The sequence below is a fragment of the Sciurus carolinensis genome, chromosome 12, assembly GCF_902686445.1.
Source record: "Sciurus carolinensis chromosome 12, mSciCar1.2, whole genome shotgun sequence".
NCBI lineage: Eukaryota > Metazoa > Chordata > Mammalia > Rodentia > Sciuridae > Sciurus > Sciurus carolinensis.
The window spans coordinates 42,124,038-42,142,217 of record NC_062224.1 but is presented as its reverse complement, the minus strand read 5'-3'; the positions used below and the strand labels follow the sequence as shown (position 1 = coordinate 42,142,217).

Genomic DNA, 18,180 nt, shown 5'->3' with positions numbered 1-18,180 from the left:
ATTCATTTGAATAATCTTTATTTGAAATACAAAATATATGCTCTGACCAGGCACATTTGCACATGCCTGTGACTTGGGAAGCTAAAGCAGGAGGAGCTTTTTCAAGATCAGCCTCAGAAACTTAGTGAGACCCTGTTTCAAAATAAAAGAGGCTTGGGATATGGGTCAGTGTTTTAAAGCCCCTGGGTTAAATCTCTGGTAACTTAAAAAAAAAAAAGTTCTACATTCTCTTCTACAAATTGTACAGACACTAACTGTCCTCAGCATACAAACAACAGAGGGCTTCCATCCATCCACACTAGCAAGATCAATAACTAGGGACAGAATCTATAAACCTTTTTAGAGTATGCATGTATAGATGTTTTCCACCTATAATGAGGGTACCTCCCACCATCACTTTGTCGGACACTGGGTTTTTTTTTTTTAATAATTGATGACAAAACAAGTAAAATGATGATTTATATATGGAATAAAAAATAACATTTACAGAAGTAGAAAACTGCTCTTCAAATTAAGGCATGTTCCTTACCTGAAAGTTCTGCCATTCTTATATTTCAAAAGCAAAATTTATTACAACACATTTAGGAATTATAAATATATATGTCTGGTGGGGTGATCTTTTTCCTTTTTGTTTTGTTTTTAACACTGGGATAATTTTATTAACACATGACGCACAAAAACTCTATCAGTTTATAGGTTAAAAAGCTATCAATGGGGTGGGATGGGGTGGGGTGGGGGAATAATCGAAATGCCTCTGCTCAAGCTTTTCCCCAGCACAGGGAAACCGTTGCTCACCCATGTAACCCTTAAAGTAACATTTTCCCCAACATTCTTCTGAAGAAAGAGCCAGACTTCCTAGAGGAGCCTGAACTCTGACAAACACCAACAAGCAGAAGCCAATGATCTCCATCACAAAATTTTGCCATAATTGGACCCCAGTATAAATGTACATGCTCTTCATAGTGAACTTGGCTACTCCCTTCAATACTTCTTTCACCATGCTTCTTTCACCATACTTCTTTCACCATAGTGAACATGGCTACTCCCTTCAATACTTCTTTCACCATGCACAAGGAACAGGCAGTGGAAGACATTTCACAAGGTCACCACCCAAAAAAGAACATGCCTGACATCATTCTTGGTCACAACAGATCTACATCAAAGTATGACCGAAGAAACACTTGATATCACATCTTAAAACACCGTGAGCACCAAAGATACAAAAGAGGAGACAATAATATGTACAATGGAAAGACTTTCTTCTTCTTGCCCACACAAAAGTACACTTACCTCAAATCTAAGCACACAGTCAGTTATGCCTGAAGTCTTTGATTATGCCCCTTACAGTCTCAAGCTATTGTCATACAGAGAGAAGTGATTCTCAAATGTTCATTTGATGACATATTTAGAAATTCCTTAATTTACTGTCACAGAGGGAACAACAGGAGTGGCCTAGACCCATTGATGACAATGAAGGGAAGGTTCTCCAATAATAGTGAAGACCAAACCAAAAATAAAATCAGACAAAAACAATTCAGAAAGTAACACTCTGTCTCATAAACAAAAGAATCACAGTTGCTCTAAATGGTGGTAAGGAAAATACACACACACACACACAACACACACACCAAAAAAAAAAAAAAAAAAACCCTTTTAGTTTTTCATAACCTGGCAAAATGTCAATTAAGAAAACAGAGAATTGGACATTAAAGGTGAAAAAGACACCATGACAGCCCATATACTCTCCTGTCCATTGGTCTCCATTGGAAAGCAACATTAGGGAGAAGGGACAAGCAAAACAGAGTACACAGTTATGGCCAAAGTAGATGAAAGAATAGTCTCTGCCTTAGAAAATCAAATCTATTCCAAGAACCCAAGACAACCCATGTTCAACTAGTACCATGTTAAACAAATCTGGATACAACCTGGAAAATGAAATTGAGCACAGAAAAAGCCCTTTCTCAGGACTCTCTGCACTAACCCCTAATAATTAAAGGATAATGCAGAAAATTATGACTAAATACTTAAATTTTCTATTGCTATCATTTGAAATATTATTTCTTAATCCTAATTTGTCCCCTGTAAAAAAAAGAACTTTTCATAATATTTCAAATTCATGGTGATCAGTTATGAAACAGGGCACCTTTAGAATTTTTCCCATGAAAAGACATGATTTCAGAGTTCAGCGAACCTAAATATCAGATGCAAAGAATTGTGAAATGCAGCTGCCAGGCTGATCACAGAGATCCTACCTCCCCAGGCTGGGTATCTTCATTTTAAATATGCACCCAGGGGGTTTTCAAAAAATGGTACATTTTTAGAGGAACTGTATTATTTAGGAGAACTATAATGTTTGTTTTGGTTTTAATGTAAAAGCAAAACAGGTGTCAAGATTTTTACTCACAGTAGCTGCCAAAAATAGTTGAAAACACTCCAAGATGATTAAATCAGAATCAAATTTCAGAGCCATGGAAAACAAGCATACAGCACACCACATCACACAATCTATGGGTTTGAATAATGCATCCAACAATACCTGTCAATCTGGGCATTGTGATTTTGAATTGTTAATTTTATTTATATGTAAATTATTTTATTTATATATCTAAATATACACTACACTTATGTGTGTGTATATATATACACACACACACTACAGTTACAACTTAAAACGAGTCCTTTAACCTAGGAAATCATTGAAAAATTTTAAAATTAGTTTTATATAAGTATTTCAGAATAAAATGCCAATTTGAAAGCTACTTCAGCCTTTTGTGCACTGTACTCTGGCATTTTTAACATAGAAACTGACTTTTATATCATCCATCAGCATGATATAAAATTGTCTATAAAAGTATTTCCCTTATTAAAACTTTTTTCCTCAGGTTAAAGCACTTTATTGTTATCCTCTTTCTTTTTTTTTTTTTTTTTTTTTTGTTTTGTTTTTGCAGTACTAGAGACTGAACCAAGGGCACTCTACCACTGAGCTACATCTCCTACCCATTTTACTTTTTACTTTGAGACAGGCCCAGACTGGCCTGAGACTTGCAATTCACATGCCTCAGCCACCCAAGCAGCTGGAATACAGGTGTACATTGCTGCTGAACTATTTTTATGTAAGAAATCACAAAAAGGAAGGGAGAAGGTGAGAAGAAGGGAGGAGGAGGGAAAGGAAAGGAAGAGAAAGGATAGAAAAGGAAAAGAGAAATCAAAGGGAAAAGAGGAGGGTAATGAAAGAAAAATCAATATGATATCAGTTCATCTCTTTCTAACATGGTTGGGAAAGGACAACTGTGTAAATTCTTCAAAAACCCCTGTAATCACTGTAGGCTTTAGAACAGAACCACAACAAAGTGGCTATAATTTAAGTCTCTAGATGGTGCTCGCTCTTCATGTGGCTCGCAGAAGCGTTGGAGAGTTACTATTACTGGCTGAATGAAAAGACTCAAAAGGAAAAATGGCACCAAAAAAATAAAAGAATACCAGTATCCATCATGCATATGAAGAACAGTTCTGCAGTTTATGACACTATGTCCTGGGCCACAGTAGCTACATGGGACAAATTCCACTATGGCAGGTGCTAGTGAATCAAATATCCCTGAATTTATGCAATATTTCTATCTGAAATCTTTTGTTTTCTTTGAGATTTCAGGAAAGCATGTAAAACTTCTGCAGACTCTGAGCAGGCATGATACTAAATTTCAGAAATGCAGGCATGAGCTAGATCCAATAGCTGGGCTCAACAACTCAGAACCCAGTGAACAAATGGATGGGAGGATGAAAATAGAGGGATGGGGATTAGAGAGTGTCCTGGAAGGAATCAGAATGAGCATCTTGAGGATTTTACCATCTTCCCACCTCCAGACGAAACATTGCTGGTGTAACAAAACCTCTTGCCATTTACAGTGACGTTTCATGAGGAAGTGGATCTATCAGGCAGTGACCTCAATGCAGCTGTCATAATACAACTGTTTATGTGGCTGTGAGCCCTTCTGCAGTCTCAGTTCAAGTCAAACACGAAAGAAGATGTGTCCAAATAACCCTACAAGCCTGTCCAAGTCTCATCATCTCATTACAAAAAAGAATTTGCTGACTTCTATATGCAAAGGCAGACATCCTGAACAAATTAAAATGTTGAGAGTTGTCATCCTCCTCCATTCACACGTCTTCCAAGAGTACAGGGAAAACAAATAAATAAAGGTGAGGGAGGAAGCTTGTGAGTTAATGCTAAGGGGCTATGGGCATCTACATTCATGATACCAAATACAGTACATTGAAGATGGTGTTCCATTGTGGAGAAACACCCAGAGCAACGATGGAAAAGGGGGCAGTTTTCTAAGAGCTACTCACACCACAAGGGAGTGTGCCCAAGATGTGTGCTCAAGCTTGCTCAGGCTAGCTGTTGGGATGGACCATCTCTGGGCCAACACAGGGACAGAAGCCTGAGACCTCATACATCCCACACTGAAACACAGTCATCATAATGATAGACCCAAATTGACAAGGAAGGTGATATGTTGGTTAAAAATCAAGGAAAAGGTGGCACAGCAACCTTTTTGTAATAATATTTCAATTTTAAAAGTTGTATTTTATAAATTCTAAACTTAAGTCCCGGGTATTAAGAAAAATCATTATACCCTGGCATTCAGAGTAGTGAAGATTCTGGATAATTATTATACAGCAAAACATACTAGAGTGGGTAAGCCAAATGATATTTAAACAATGTATTTAAAACAGAGAGGAAAGCGCTTTCAATTATCCACCCCCTCCCCGGTCCCCAAACAATGCATTCTGAGCAGCTACCCCTGAACTTGAACTCACTCTGTCTTTATCATCTGCTACATCACAGAGGATGTCATCCAGGTCTAGAATTCCTCCATCTCCATGTTCCAAGCGATGCACCTGTATCCAGTAGTTTGGATCCTAGAGAAAAGAACCGAAATACTGAAGTAACATGTTAGCATCACCACAAGAGAATCCAACAATTTAAACTGTGATAACTTCCTGTCCATTAAAGGAAGCAGATTACATAAATAATGCTGTAACTGAGTAAAAATTATGGTAGTACCATAAGTTTCATATAGTGTTAATTTTCCTTTTATTTTATTATAGAGTCACTCGTGTGTACTCTTCCTTTTGGCTCAGATATTGATTTACCATATAGGAATTGCAAAAACCAGCAAAACTCACTGCATAGGAAATATTGATTCTCTAAAGTAGATTAGGTTTCCCATTGTCCAGTATATGAATTACTTATTAATTCCCTCAAAGCAATCTACAAAAATATTCTAATAAGCAAGCAGCATATATGATTTATTGAAAACCTCATATATTTGCTAATCTGCATAAAAATGGTCACACACCCTGGTGGTTCAAAGTGCCCATTACAAACACATCTGAAGATATTGACAGAGGCTGCTGCCAAGACCATAAGTGAACAAAGCAGTCTCAGAACAATGCATGGTTTGAGCTTGTGTTTATAAGGGTAAAAGTATATACACATGTATATGTGCCTGTTAAAATATAGAACACACACCAAAATGTGCAGTGGTGATCACTGAGAAATGGGATTTGGCAGAACAGAATAAAACACCATTTCAAACTTTATAAAGCTCCTTCATGGTTTGTGTTTTTAAAACCATAAAACTCTTCTTTTCAAATTATTTGAAGAAGGAACATAGCTTTGAACTTGCGCAATCATTCTTATTTATATACTCAACTGAAAATACACTAAATTGTGTTCTGCCATTAACTATAGCTTTTCCTGCTACATAGGACTGCTACCAAAAAGTTTTATCAACATTCTGGTTCCCCGCCCCTCAAACTAAGAAGGCAAGTTTGTTACAGCTCTTTCTTGAAAGAAAAGTGGGGAAAAGATAAAAGATTAATGACAGTCAAAATACAGATTCCTCCCAGATCTATAGATTAAGTCCCCCCAGGGTTGGTGCCATGAAATTCAGATCCTTAAGATGCTCTCCAAGTGCTCTCCACTAAAATGGAATACTTCTTACTTTAAAAATGCAGAATTACCAATATTTGTCACTTTTTAACCAGCAAACAGCTCAGATCTTAATACCATGAAAAGTACTATGCAAATAACCTTTAGTTACTACACCCTCACCTATCTAGACCTCAAGAAAAGGAATCAGGGTTGGGGATATAGTTCAGTTGGTAGAGCGCTTGCCTTGCAAGCACAAGGCCCTGGGTTCAATCCCCAGCACCGCAAAAAAAAAAAAAAAAAAAGAAAAGAAAAGAAAAGGAATCAATCATCCACAACAACTAAGAGTAAAATGCACACACACACACACAGTCATCCTCTTCATCTGTAGGTCTTCTGTGACTGCACATGTATTCCCTGATTTCAATGTCACACAAGGAGTCCTTAAGAACCCACTACTGTGCTTGCTCCAGAATTATCATTTCTATATTTGTTGAGTTGCCAAAAAAACAAAGCCCTAAAACAAACTATATTCCTGGTTCCTAGTTTTCCATACCAAATAGTATCAACTTTCCAAGAGAAAAATGGAAGTAACTAATATCCTGGGGATGAACAAGAAAATGATGTCCCTTAGCCATCATTCCCTTGCCATTCTGAACAGGTACATCCAGTCTCCCCACTTCCACCAAGCAAGCTCTAGTGGGAACTAATCAACTTAAATATCAATTTTCATTTTTATATACACACACACAAGCAGACTGACCTCAAAAAGTAGCTATAAAAACTGTTCTGTTAGTTTCCTAAACCACCTTACTCTCTCTGAGATTATCACCTGCAGGTTTTCTACAATGTTTGTAGCCACCCTGTCAAAATAAATTCCCATTTAAAGAGTTTTCTCAGCCCCACAACTTCATCCTTCAGAACCTGGTGTGCTTCAGCCTTTTCTCCAGCATCTCCCTTTTCATAGGCTGCATTAAACCCTGCGGGACTGTGATCTCCACACAGTGCCCAGGGCCTCCGATGCTTTAGTCCTACCTGATCCTTCAGGCTAACCCATCGAGCCTCATCCATCCAGTCTCCTCAGGCCCCCTATTCTCTAAGAGCTGTTCCTGAAACTCTCCCACCCCTTGGACAGACTGAAGTTTAGTTCCATCCCAGTATTAATGTTTCCAAAAATCTTAACAGTCTGCAAAATAGTTGTCAGATGTCAACTTTAAACATTAAAAGCTCTTAATGCTTTATTTTTATGCATGCTAAAATAACAGTACAAAATTTCTGCTGAACCTCATTACTATACCAATTCTCTGATGTTCTTGACAGCAATGTGTTAAAGAACTGTCTATCCTTGTCTCAGATTTATCTCCTTCCAAAATCCCATTTCATCAGGCTTCCTGCCCACCACACTCCCAAAACTATTCAAATGACCAATAGACTCCACATTGCTAAATTGCAATGGACCTTTCTCAATTATCGTTATACTTGGTTTATCAGCAGAATTTAACATCAGTGATTATTCCCTACTCTTTGAAATACCCTATAAACTTGGCTAATGATCCTCCAACTAGCTGATCAAGGCTTTTTAATATAAAGAGTTAATTGTTGCCCTCTGCCCCTGAAAGGGTCCTGGTTCAACAACCAGCTAGGCCAGGTGATCAGGACAGCATCACGCCGAGCCACCTCAGGCCGATGCTTATTATTAAAGTCCACTCCATAAATACACACTCAAAGGAAGCAACTTTTTGCTGAGAGGGAATGAAAAGAGCATCAGTAATCCTAACAGACCATACTACATTAAGAAAAGTAGATGTGAGCAGGCTATAGAAAAATTATTTACTCCAACCAAAGTATAAAAACCAGGAAGGATATTTTGCCATTGAAAAATAACTCCTTGGAAGGTTTTAATCTCCTGAGAGATTTTAAGTGACAGCTTTCATCAACACATTTCTCTTCAATAAACAAGAGGACTTGCAGTATATTCAAGGGACTAGCCAAGCAACCAAGTGCAGAAAAACTGAATTACAGCTATTTATTCTACTTTGCAGCAGTTTACATTAAAAAGCTTAAAGAATAATAGTAAAAATCATTTTTGTCTTGTCTACAGAAAATTAGAAATGTGACTGAACAAAAAATGATGATACATCACTTTATATACCACTAAAAATACTAATTCTATAATAATTATACTGGTCACTAGATTAAAAAAAATAAAGCAATGTGACATAACAGTGAATTTGTTTAAAGAAATGACCAAGCGTCTTGTTTATGATATGTTCATTTAAATAATGAAAGATTTAAACACTAACAATAAAGCAGAGATAGGTAGCATAGGAAGCAGTCTCATCTACTCAGCTGCTCTGGAAGAAGGACTGCTTGAGCCCAGCACTTCAGGGGTAAACATGGATAACACAGAAAGACCCAGTCTCTTAAAAAATAAACACCTAACTAATTTTACCGTATAACAACTAAAAATCTATCACACGTGTACAATAAATGAAGAACAAAATTTATCCATCAGTAGCTAGAGAAAAGGCTGTCAAGAAGGAAATGCCAGGCACATTTGATCCAAGAATGGGTGGAAGCCCAGAGAAGTCTGGAGATCAAGCCATGTGAAGAATCACCGCTTCTTACCCATAAAAAGAACATGACCCAGGACCTGGTCTTTTGCTTGAGAAACAGGGGTGTGAGTGAGTACCTCGAAGGCTCAGCTAGAATGTAAACAGAGGTAACTTTACAAGATCCAAGCTCCAAGAAATATGAATGTTTACTCTATTTCAGGACATGATAAGAGAAGACAGCACAGGCAAATCCTAATGAAGACTGAATCCTATCCCACCTTCCAGAAATCTCTCAAATTCTATGAAGAGCATCAACATGTTATATACAGCAAGTTAATGAGCTTTGTGAACTATGTCCTGTACAAGGAATAACTTCTTCACATTTAATGCTTGAAAACATTTCAAGAGAAATATTTGCCTCACTTTGCTGACGCTTCTCCTTCAAAAGCTTTGCTTCCCCTTCAGAGATTTTGAAGATGGAACTTTTGAAACAGTAAGTTTCTTCTATCTCTCTTCAAAGTTGGCCTTGAATAAAACATATTCTCCTACCAATTTTATTTCAAATACTTCTGGAGCAACAAGTGTTGTAGCCCAGACTCTCCCCCGCACCTCCCCCCTCCCCCGCATGGTACTGGTGCCACCCAGTGACAGTTGTCAGAAATAAAACGTTATCAGATAAAACACAAACAAGTAGACCATGATGTGTCAGGAGAAAAACAGACCCAAAATGCTTCATGAGCTCAGAGGAGGAAAGGGTTAGGAAACACATGTGAGGAGTGTTTCTGCAGAACTGAATCCTAACAGATGAGGAGACAGGAGGAAGGGGAACCTGAGGCATTCTGAGGAGGATGAAGAGCAAAAAAGCAGGCCTGGAGGAGTGGCAGAGCTTATCAGAAAACTGAGGACACAAAAAAACCAGCTAAGAGACAAAAAATGGAGGAGTGACAATATCACATCACATAGTCCCATGGTTATTTTGATTTCCTGCCAACAGCCCACTGAAACTACAACGGTGGGGAAGGTTGTTGCTGATTATTTTTCAAGGCATAATCCCACAAAGACAAAGAGAACAGAGGAAGCAAGCACAACAGGTTTTGGAAGGGTGAAGCAGGTAGCCCAGTGGTAACATCCTTAGCAGAACTGACAAAAGGAACCTGAAGATGGTTGTGGGGAAAACCAGGAGGTAATTTGACCTCCCCTGCAGATTTTCTAAGAATTCTAAATTGAGAAAACCAAATACACTAGAACACAGAAAAGAAGACAAGAGAGGCTGAAAGTGTGTTTGGGCTGCAATTTAAGCCCCAGTTCCCCTGAGACTCCACACAGCACGATATCTATTCCTCCCACCCACTTACCTGGCAGCTCACTGGAGGCTAATTTTCTGGAGGTTAAAACAGTTGGTGGAGACTGACAAATTCAAGGTAGAGTGATGGTAGAGATTCTGTGATAAAAATGTGAGGAAGTAACTGAATGCTATATACCAAAGGCTGAAAATCCAGCTCTCTGCTTCCACTTGTCCCCAGAATGCTGGCAGGTAGGCTGATGCCACCTAAGCAAGAGGCTTGTAGAGGCTTCCTGGGCCTCTTACCATCCAAAGAAGAAAGCTCAGAGGATCTGATCTAGCCCAGTGACTCTGCTATGAAGCTCCCAATGTAAGCCCTTGACTAAACTCAGTGTTCTCAAGTTTATTCAGACTTCTGAGTGAAGAACCAAGGATGGAAGAGAGGCCAAAACAAATAGGAAACAGAAACTGGAAACCACAGACTACATAAGAAAAGATGCTACTAAGATGCTCCTCCATCACTGGTCCCCTAAGGGAGTTCAGACGGGAGTGTATCCAGGTTGCAGAGTGAGATGAGAAGAGAGGGAAGGAAGGAAGGAGAAAACATCCTGAGAGAGAACTAAAAATGAAAAAGAAAAGCATTTGAAAACTCAATACTATAAATGAAAAGTTAAACAGGAGAGTTGAGAGGATTTAAAATTAACTCCCACAGAATGTATTTTTAAAAAAGACAAAAGACAAAAATAAGACAAAGGATAATAACTCAGAATATCTATCAAGTTCAACAGCTCAAAAAGTTGTAGAGAAAGAAAACTGGGCAAACAGAAAAACAACAACAAAAAAAAACTCATCATTACCCAGAATGATGTGTTTCCTCATTGAAAAGTTCCACAGAAAACCTGATGAAACTTATGAAAACATACATAGACCAAGGCACATCAGAACACAGTAGACAAAGGGGAAAAACAGTTAGAATGAGGGGATAAGGAATCAAATGGGTTGGAATTTCTCAAAAGCAACACTGGAATCCAGATGATAAGGTTCCACTGGCTTCAAAATTCCTGAGAAACAGTTCTTATCCTAGAATCCCATACCTTGCCCAACTATCAGTCAAGTGTGGAGATAGAAAGCAGGGTATTTTTAGAAATGCAATGTCTAAGAAAATTTTGCCCTCCTCATACACTAGAAGACATGTTCCAACAAAACAAGGAATAAACCACAAATTGAATGGCACAGTCTATGAAAACAGAAGACATAAAACAGAAGAGAACTCCCAGGACAATGGTGCCTGCTGGTGGCGCTGACCCAGGATGTCAGCTGTGAACCAAGAGTAGAAAAAGTGTCAGTTAGACTGGAGCAGACCAGAAACTACAGGTGTGAAGTCTCCACTGTGGCTTGGAAAAAGACCCCAGTATAACTGAGCATACCAAATGCTACACAACAGCTGGGAGCTGGGGTTGAGTTTGTTGTCTTTTTCTTTTTCTGTGAAGAAAAAGAAATCAAGGAATCATCTGTAGCTCAGCTATATATAAGCAGCTTCGAGCAATGAAAAATAATGTGAAAGTTGAATGTATTTATCTAATCAAGATCATAACTACATTTGGAAGAAAGTGGACGAATAAGCGTGTAAGATAAGAGAGAGATGTACCCAAGAAGTAGCTTTTGTGAGAAATAAAAAGCACAAACATGGGGCAGTGTAACAGGGTTAAGTCTTCCACTTTAAGTCAACGGACGAACACAAAAACAAAAACAAGCAATTTATATAGAAATGTGTCAGTAGTTATCAAAAGAACCAACTGGAAAAGCAACCTCTGGTGGCAAAGGCACAGTTCTTTCTCATGACAATCCTAACAGCACCAAGGGACTACAAACATGCATAATGCTGAGAAGCAAAAAGAGTAAAGGAAAGAGTTTGAAAAATTCCTTTAAATTGTAAACAACAATGGCACATAACTTAAGAGTTAGCATCCATCAATCCTTTTAGTCACAAAATAATTATGTTGTCACAATAAATGAAATAAATCTCTTAATGATATATAACAAAGAGACATTTTATTTTTGAAAGATAATGGAAGAGCACAATCAAAAGGAATTATATACTTCATTCTAGATTCTCCTGGTAACTCACTCTTCAATTTATGTAAGCCAAAAATGAAACATTTCAAACGTTCTAAAGTTGTTGTTTAAAAGAAGAAAACATTGGCATTTCAAGGCAGACAATCCACGTGATTTTACCTGATTTAATCAGCTCCATTAAAAAAAAAAAAAAAAAAAAAAAAAGCCTTTTAACAAACTCAGACTTAGGACTCATTTCCAACTTTGGTGCAACAACACTGCTCAACAGTGAACACATTTTTGTTGTCTTCTCAATAAAGTTAGAAAACACAGCCGATCAGATATCATAGCTGATATTCAACTATAACAAAACAACCTGGATCACCACTAGAGAGTGACTAACAGAACACATGCATGCCTGGCCCCCACTTCTCTATCCCAAGCCACACCCAACACCAACACCTCACCACAACACAGCACACAGCAAACCACAAACCTGCTGCCTCCACTGAAGGGTGGATGCCTTCATTTAGCATATCAGTCAAAAAGAGAAAAGGCAACAGGAAACCAAAGGTGAAGTCCAAGTTCAAGGAAATAACTTTCTGGTATTTTATTCCATTAAAACTAGCGCACAATCTTTCACAGAGTCATGCGGTATCAGGAATAAGTGAAATCAAGCCACTATCAACCTGTGGCGCTCACATAGCTTCCATAACATCTTAGAAAACTCACGAATGTCCTCAAACTCCTTCTTTCTGTATAAATGAAGGGAACAGCCCACATCACAGGGTTGGTTTGGAATGGAGCCAAGGCAAGAATGATACACAGTAACCACCAGTTAGACGATCTGCACTGTGCTGTACAATTTTAAAAATGCATTCATGTGCATTCTCCAGTGTTGGGGAAGGCTTTATAATTCCTATTTTCAGATGAGAAAACTGAAACTTGGAGAATATGATACTAACAAAGGTCACAACTAATATATGCTGTCAGTCAGGACTCCAATCTACATGGGTTATCCATCTCTTAGTGCTTTCTCACACTGACAATAATGATTTTCAATCCATACCATCAGTTATTTGGATTCTCTCTACCTGCTCCTCCCAACTTCCTCACATTTTAATAGAGTACACAAAAAGGAGGACCACAAAATATTTCTTTTAATAAAAAAGTTCATGCTACTTTTAAAAAATCAAGTCTGAAAAACCACACACCTAAATGTTCTATTACATGTTCTATTCTCATCCATGATTTAAAGCAGTGGTTCTCAAAGTAGAAGTCCAGATCTGAACATCAGCATCAACTGGAAACTCCTCAGAAATCCCAAAGCTAGAGCTCCAACCTGGTTCCTACTAAATCAGTATTTCTTGAGGCAGGACCCAGCAATCTGCATTTAAACAAGACCTCCCAGTGATTCTGATGCATGCTAAAAGTTTAAGGTCCAGTTATACAGAACTAGGAAGAGAGCAACACTTTTGTGTTTCTTCTACATATTGTGTTTCAGTCCATGGATACATGTTATTACCCACACTTTTTAAATCAAACAGCTGTTAGGTATTACATCTTAAAAATGGTTACAATGAACACACAAATATATATATTTGTCTCCTGTAATAAACATACAAATTTCAGTATTCATGCCAGATAGATTTTCTCAGAGTTGTTTCAACTCTAAGCTCCAAAGAATCGTAAGACTCTACATTTTTAAACCAGGGTCCTCCCAGCATTCCACCTCAAATATCCACTCACTTCCCATGACACGCCACCTTGGGAGCTGCCTAAGACCCCAGCAGCTTCTTTTAAAAGCCTGCCAGGAAAATTTTATACAATGAATGAAAAGGACACCCATTTAGAAATAACTTACAACTGAATGATATTTTCATTACATCCAATTTTACTATAAATTCATTAACTTTCTAAGCTTTTAGTCTTTCTTATTTTCCCTCTAAAACCAGTTTCCAATGTTGCCCCCACCACCAATGTTTTCTTTATTCCTCCAGGCAGTGATAGGAATCTTCCTCTAATCTAAACTTCTGACAGTAAATAGAGACACAAAGGAATAGGATACCAAGGTAAATGACACCATAGGGAAACAGCCAGACAAATCAAGATGTGAGGTTTTGTTTTGTTTTTACAATAAAACTAAAAAGATCTTTAAAAAAAAAAAAAAAAAAAAAAAAAGTCTACTTCATCTGACAGCTAAATGAAATGTGGGACCCCAAAGCAGATCCTGGATCTGGAGAGAACAAAAATTGCGAAAAAGGTAAGAAATTTGTCATATTAGGTAACGAAATCATAATTGGTAAATTTCCTGAATGTTATTATGCTGAAGTTAGGTAAAAAGAATACTCCTACCAATTAGAACAAATTAAAAAATAAGTAGAAATTAAAGTTTTAAAATTCTCCCATATGGAGAATATGTATGCTGAAGTATTTAGGTCATGAGAAATGTTCTAATATCTAGATTGGTCTCAAGTTGTCCATCACACATGAAAATAAAGCAATTAATATCACTATTATTAATGCATATTTATGTTTTCATATAGATAGAAAGCTGATGTCCACCACTGATTCATTTTCTAGCTTTCAGATTTGAAATTTCTCAAAAGAAAAGTCCATGACTTAAAAATAACTGGAGTGCCAAATGTACTCGCACACACCTGTAATCCCAGTGGCTCGGAAGACTGAGACAGGAGCATCACAAGTTCAAAGCCAGCCTCAGCAACTAGGCAAAGCCCTTAGTAACCTAGAGAGACCCTATCTCAAAATAAAAAATAAAAAGGGCTGGGGATATGGCTCAGTGGTTAAGCACCCCTGGGTTCAATCCTCGGTACCAAAAAAATAGAACTAAAAATGAAAATAATATAAATAATAATAATTTAAAAAAATAAAAATAACTGGAGAACTATTCTAGATCAAAGAGAACAAAGAGGCATGACAAAAGTCAAGGTATAAGTCTTTGGATCCTTACTGGGATTATGAAAAACAGTCACTGTAAAAGACAGCGTGGAAATTTTTAATATGGACTCAATATTAGATGATTTTAGGAAATCATTCTTAATTTTCCAAGTTGCGATAATAGTTTTGTGGATATTTAAGGAATACATTCTATTCTATTTTTAGGAGATATACTATATTGATGAAGTATGATGATGTTGGTGATACTTATTTTAAAATAGCTCTTATTCTTTCTATATATACACACACATACATATATACATAAAAACATATGAATAACTATCAAGCAAAATGCAAACCAGTCCAACTATTTTAAGCAGAGGGAAGCAAATATAAGGAATTAGTTACTAAGCTGGAAGAAAACATGAGACTCCAAACAGAGAAGCAGTAGCAGGAAGCCACTATCACCCCTCTAGCCTTCAGGGAAGTGGTAGAAGAGCCCAGGGCTAGGGTGCCTCAGCAGAAGTTGACCCACAGGGGATACAGCTGAACCTTGCATGATTCTCTCAGCTACTATTGAGTTTTCATAACAAATTGGAAGCAGATTAATTTTAAACAAACTGAATGACCAGCATTCATGAGAACACAGGAAGCCAGCATTCTCACATACTGCTCCTGGGCACTAATTATCACACACATTGGGATGAGGGTGGGGGAGAATAGATTTTTTTTTTTCTTTTCTTTCTTTTTGCAGTGCTGTGGATTGAACCCAGGACTTTGTGCACAATAGGCAAACACTCCATGCACTGAGCTATACCTCCAGCACATGGAGGGGGAGGGGAGATCTGGTACCGTGAAATTTTTTTTAAATGCCTAAAATTGTACATATCCATTAACCCAGTAATTTAAAATGTGCAGAAAAATACAGAATCAAGATATATAAATAGTAAATCAGATGTTTTGATATATAATGCATAATAGGAAACCAGTTATACATGCAACAATGAAAAATCAGGTTGAGCACATTCAATCAATGAAGCATTAAAGAGCAATTCAAAATGGTATTCATGTGATATTATATAAAGTATCATCTCATCTTTTGTTCAAAAAAAGGGTACTATGAGTTGGAAGTGCCTGCTATATTTTCTGACTTTCCATAATAAACATACATGATTTTTTGTCATCTTAAATAACTAGTGAATGTTTTTTCCTTTCCCATTCCTTTATCTCTTGCTCTCAATAATATAATTACTATCCAACTCATCTCCCCACTTCAAAAATCATATCCTTTAATCCTGTCTTGCATATAGCTACCATATAAATTGTCACAAAATACCCCTTTTATCATGTCACTGTCCTGTAATATGAGTCATTTCCAGTGACTCACTGTAGTCTAAAGGTCAAACTCCAATGTCCATAGCCAAGCACTCAAAGCTCTTTCCAAGTCTGCCTTTCAGGGTTCCCCAAAACAGTCTCTCCATCCTCCCAGTCAGGCCTCAGTGCCACCCTGCCATATTTGAATCTTACTGTTAAACCCTAAGCACCCAGAATAGTGTGTAAGACAAAGTAGATGCTCAATATATATCAGCTAAGTGAATTAATTCTTATGTTTTTTGTATTCTCTTCCACACATCTGGAATGCTTTCATCCTCACATCTTACAGCTACCCCACTTATATGCATTTTTCTAAGGCAAGTTCAAAACCTACTTCCTCAGTAAAATGTGCCCTCATGTTAACCCACTTATCTAGACCACAGATCTGTCACTAATAGCCTATTTCCTTGTATATGTGTGGTAGTGTTTGCTCTTGTTTACCAGCCCCCACTCCCGACCCCAGATAAGATCCCTAAAGGCAGGGACCGTCTTCAGTTTGTTCTTTTTTTTTTTTTTTTTTTTTTTTTAATAGCACAGAACAAAGAACAAAGCACTGTGTTGTATAAATAGTGTGTACTACAGAAAAAATAAAAATAAAAATAATCACCCTATTGGGTAAAGGAATGAATTTACACAATCTCTTCTCAGAGAACTTAATCAACAAACACAGGCTTGTCCCCTCCTAACTGCCAAAAGAAAGGACATGGACATGCCGTGCTGTGTCAGGATCAACGCCTCCCCATTCCCCCTTCATCCTCTGCCTCTTCAAGCTGGCTCAGGAAATGCTGTGTGAGTGTTCTAGCTGACACTGCAGAAAACAGTTTAGATGTAGGGAAAGAAGACATCCAGATATTTTCCCATTGCAATAAGGAGCCCAGACTACAGTGTGAACACCTTCATCCTCACCCAAGGAGCTAAGTCTCCAGATTGAGGGACCAGAAGCTCCAGGCAGACATGCATTGACACTTGGATAAATGTGCCCGCCCAATCCCTGGAGAAGGAGGACAAGACAAAATCTCATCTTAGCCAAGCATGCTCTCCTACTATAGTCCTGGTAAATGTAACAAAATGCAAGAGTGTGGGAGACTGCCTGCATGGCTCCCTGATGAGCTGGTGTGGGCAGAATCAAAGGCTTCACTGAAGGAAGGAAATACCTGAGGTACTGTATGTGCAATATATCCAAGCCTGGTAGTGGATGTGTGTCCAAGAGTACTTCTCTTTAAAAAAAAAAAAGGAAAGAAAGAAAGAAAAAAGAAAAAAACAACGTGGACCTAAAGGATAGCCTACCCTAGATCTCAAAATCTGTAAGCTGTACAACCATCAGTACCCTGAAAGCAGACAGCTGGCAATGTGCCCCCTCCAACCCTAATGCATTCCTTCACATGCACTCTGTGAAGTCCAGCAGTGGGGCTGTCAAGTTTCAAACATTTCTGTGCCACTCTTTCACAAGTGACCATTTTTTCAACAATTCTGTAAGATAAATGCCTTCAGTTCCATTTTGTACATGAAGAGACAAAGGACCAGCAAACTTGATTTGTCTGAGACGTAACTAAAGCTGAAGAGCAAAACAAGGGGTGCTTGGGCTCAAATGTTACTGTGACTTGGAAATCCATCTATAAGACATGCTGCCGCCTCTTCCAGGACATAACCAGTTTGCCAAGAGAACATATATGGAAGGGAGAAACTGAAGCATCAACCAAGATAAAAGACAATAATGACAATAGAACAAAAGGAATAATGAAAACAGTATCACCCAGCAGGTAATATACTTGACTAACTTCAATATGGGAAAGGAATGCTTTACACCTGTCGAAATATAAATCAACTGAAGATACATTTCATTCCAGTCATATTGCAAGTAGCAACGGATTCAAAGCTATAGAAAAAAAACAATCCATAAACAAGTCAGGGTTACCTCAAGGTAGAGACTCATCTGCACCTCAGGGACCACAGTATACATACAGTCAAGGCAATAATTTCTATGTTGCATGATACATTTTAAAGCTAACTGAAATGTTGACTGTTTCATACATACATATATATGTGTGTGTATATATATGTATATGTGTACACATATATAC

The 18,180-nt window shown here is 37.8% G+C and overlaps 1 protein-coding gene across 20 annotated transcripts in view; it reads right to left on the bottom strand.

Moving 5' to 3' along the window:
* Pard3 (par-3 family cell polarity regulator) overlaps positions 1 to 18,180 on the bottom strand; it is a 649,712-nt gene that overhangs the window by 529,073 nt on the left and 102,459 nt on the right. For all 20 annotated transcript variants that reach the window (XM_047521509.1, XM_047521522.1, XM_047521510.1 and 17 more), the window contains exon 2: positions 4,819 to 4,920. In XM_047521509.1, the coding sequence (XP_047377465.1) occupies positions 4,819 to 4,920 (102 nt within the window). The remainder of the gene's footprint in view (positions 1 to 4,818; positions 4,921 to 18,180) is intronic.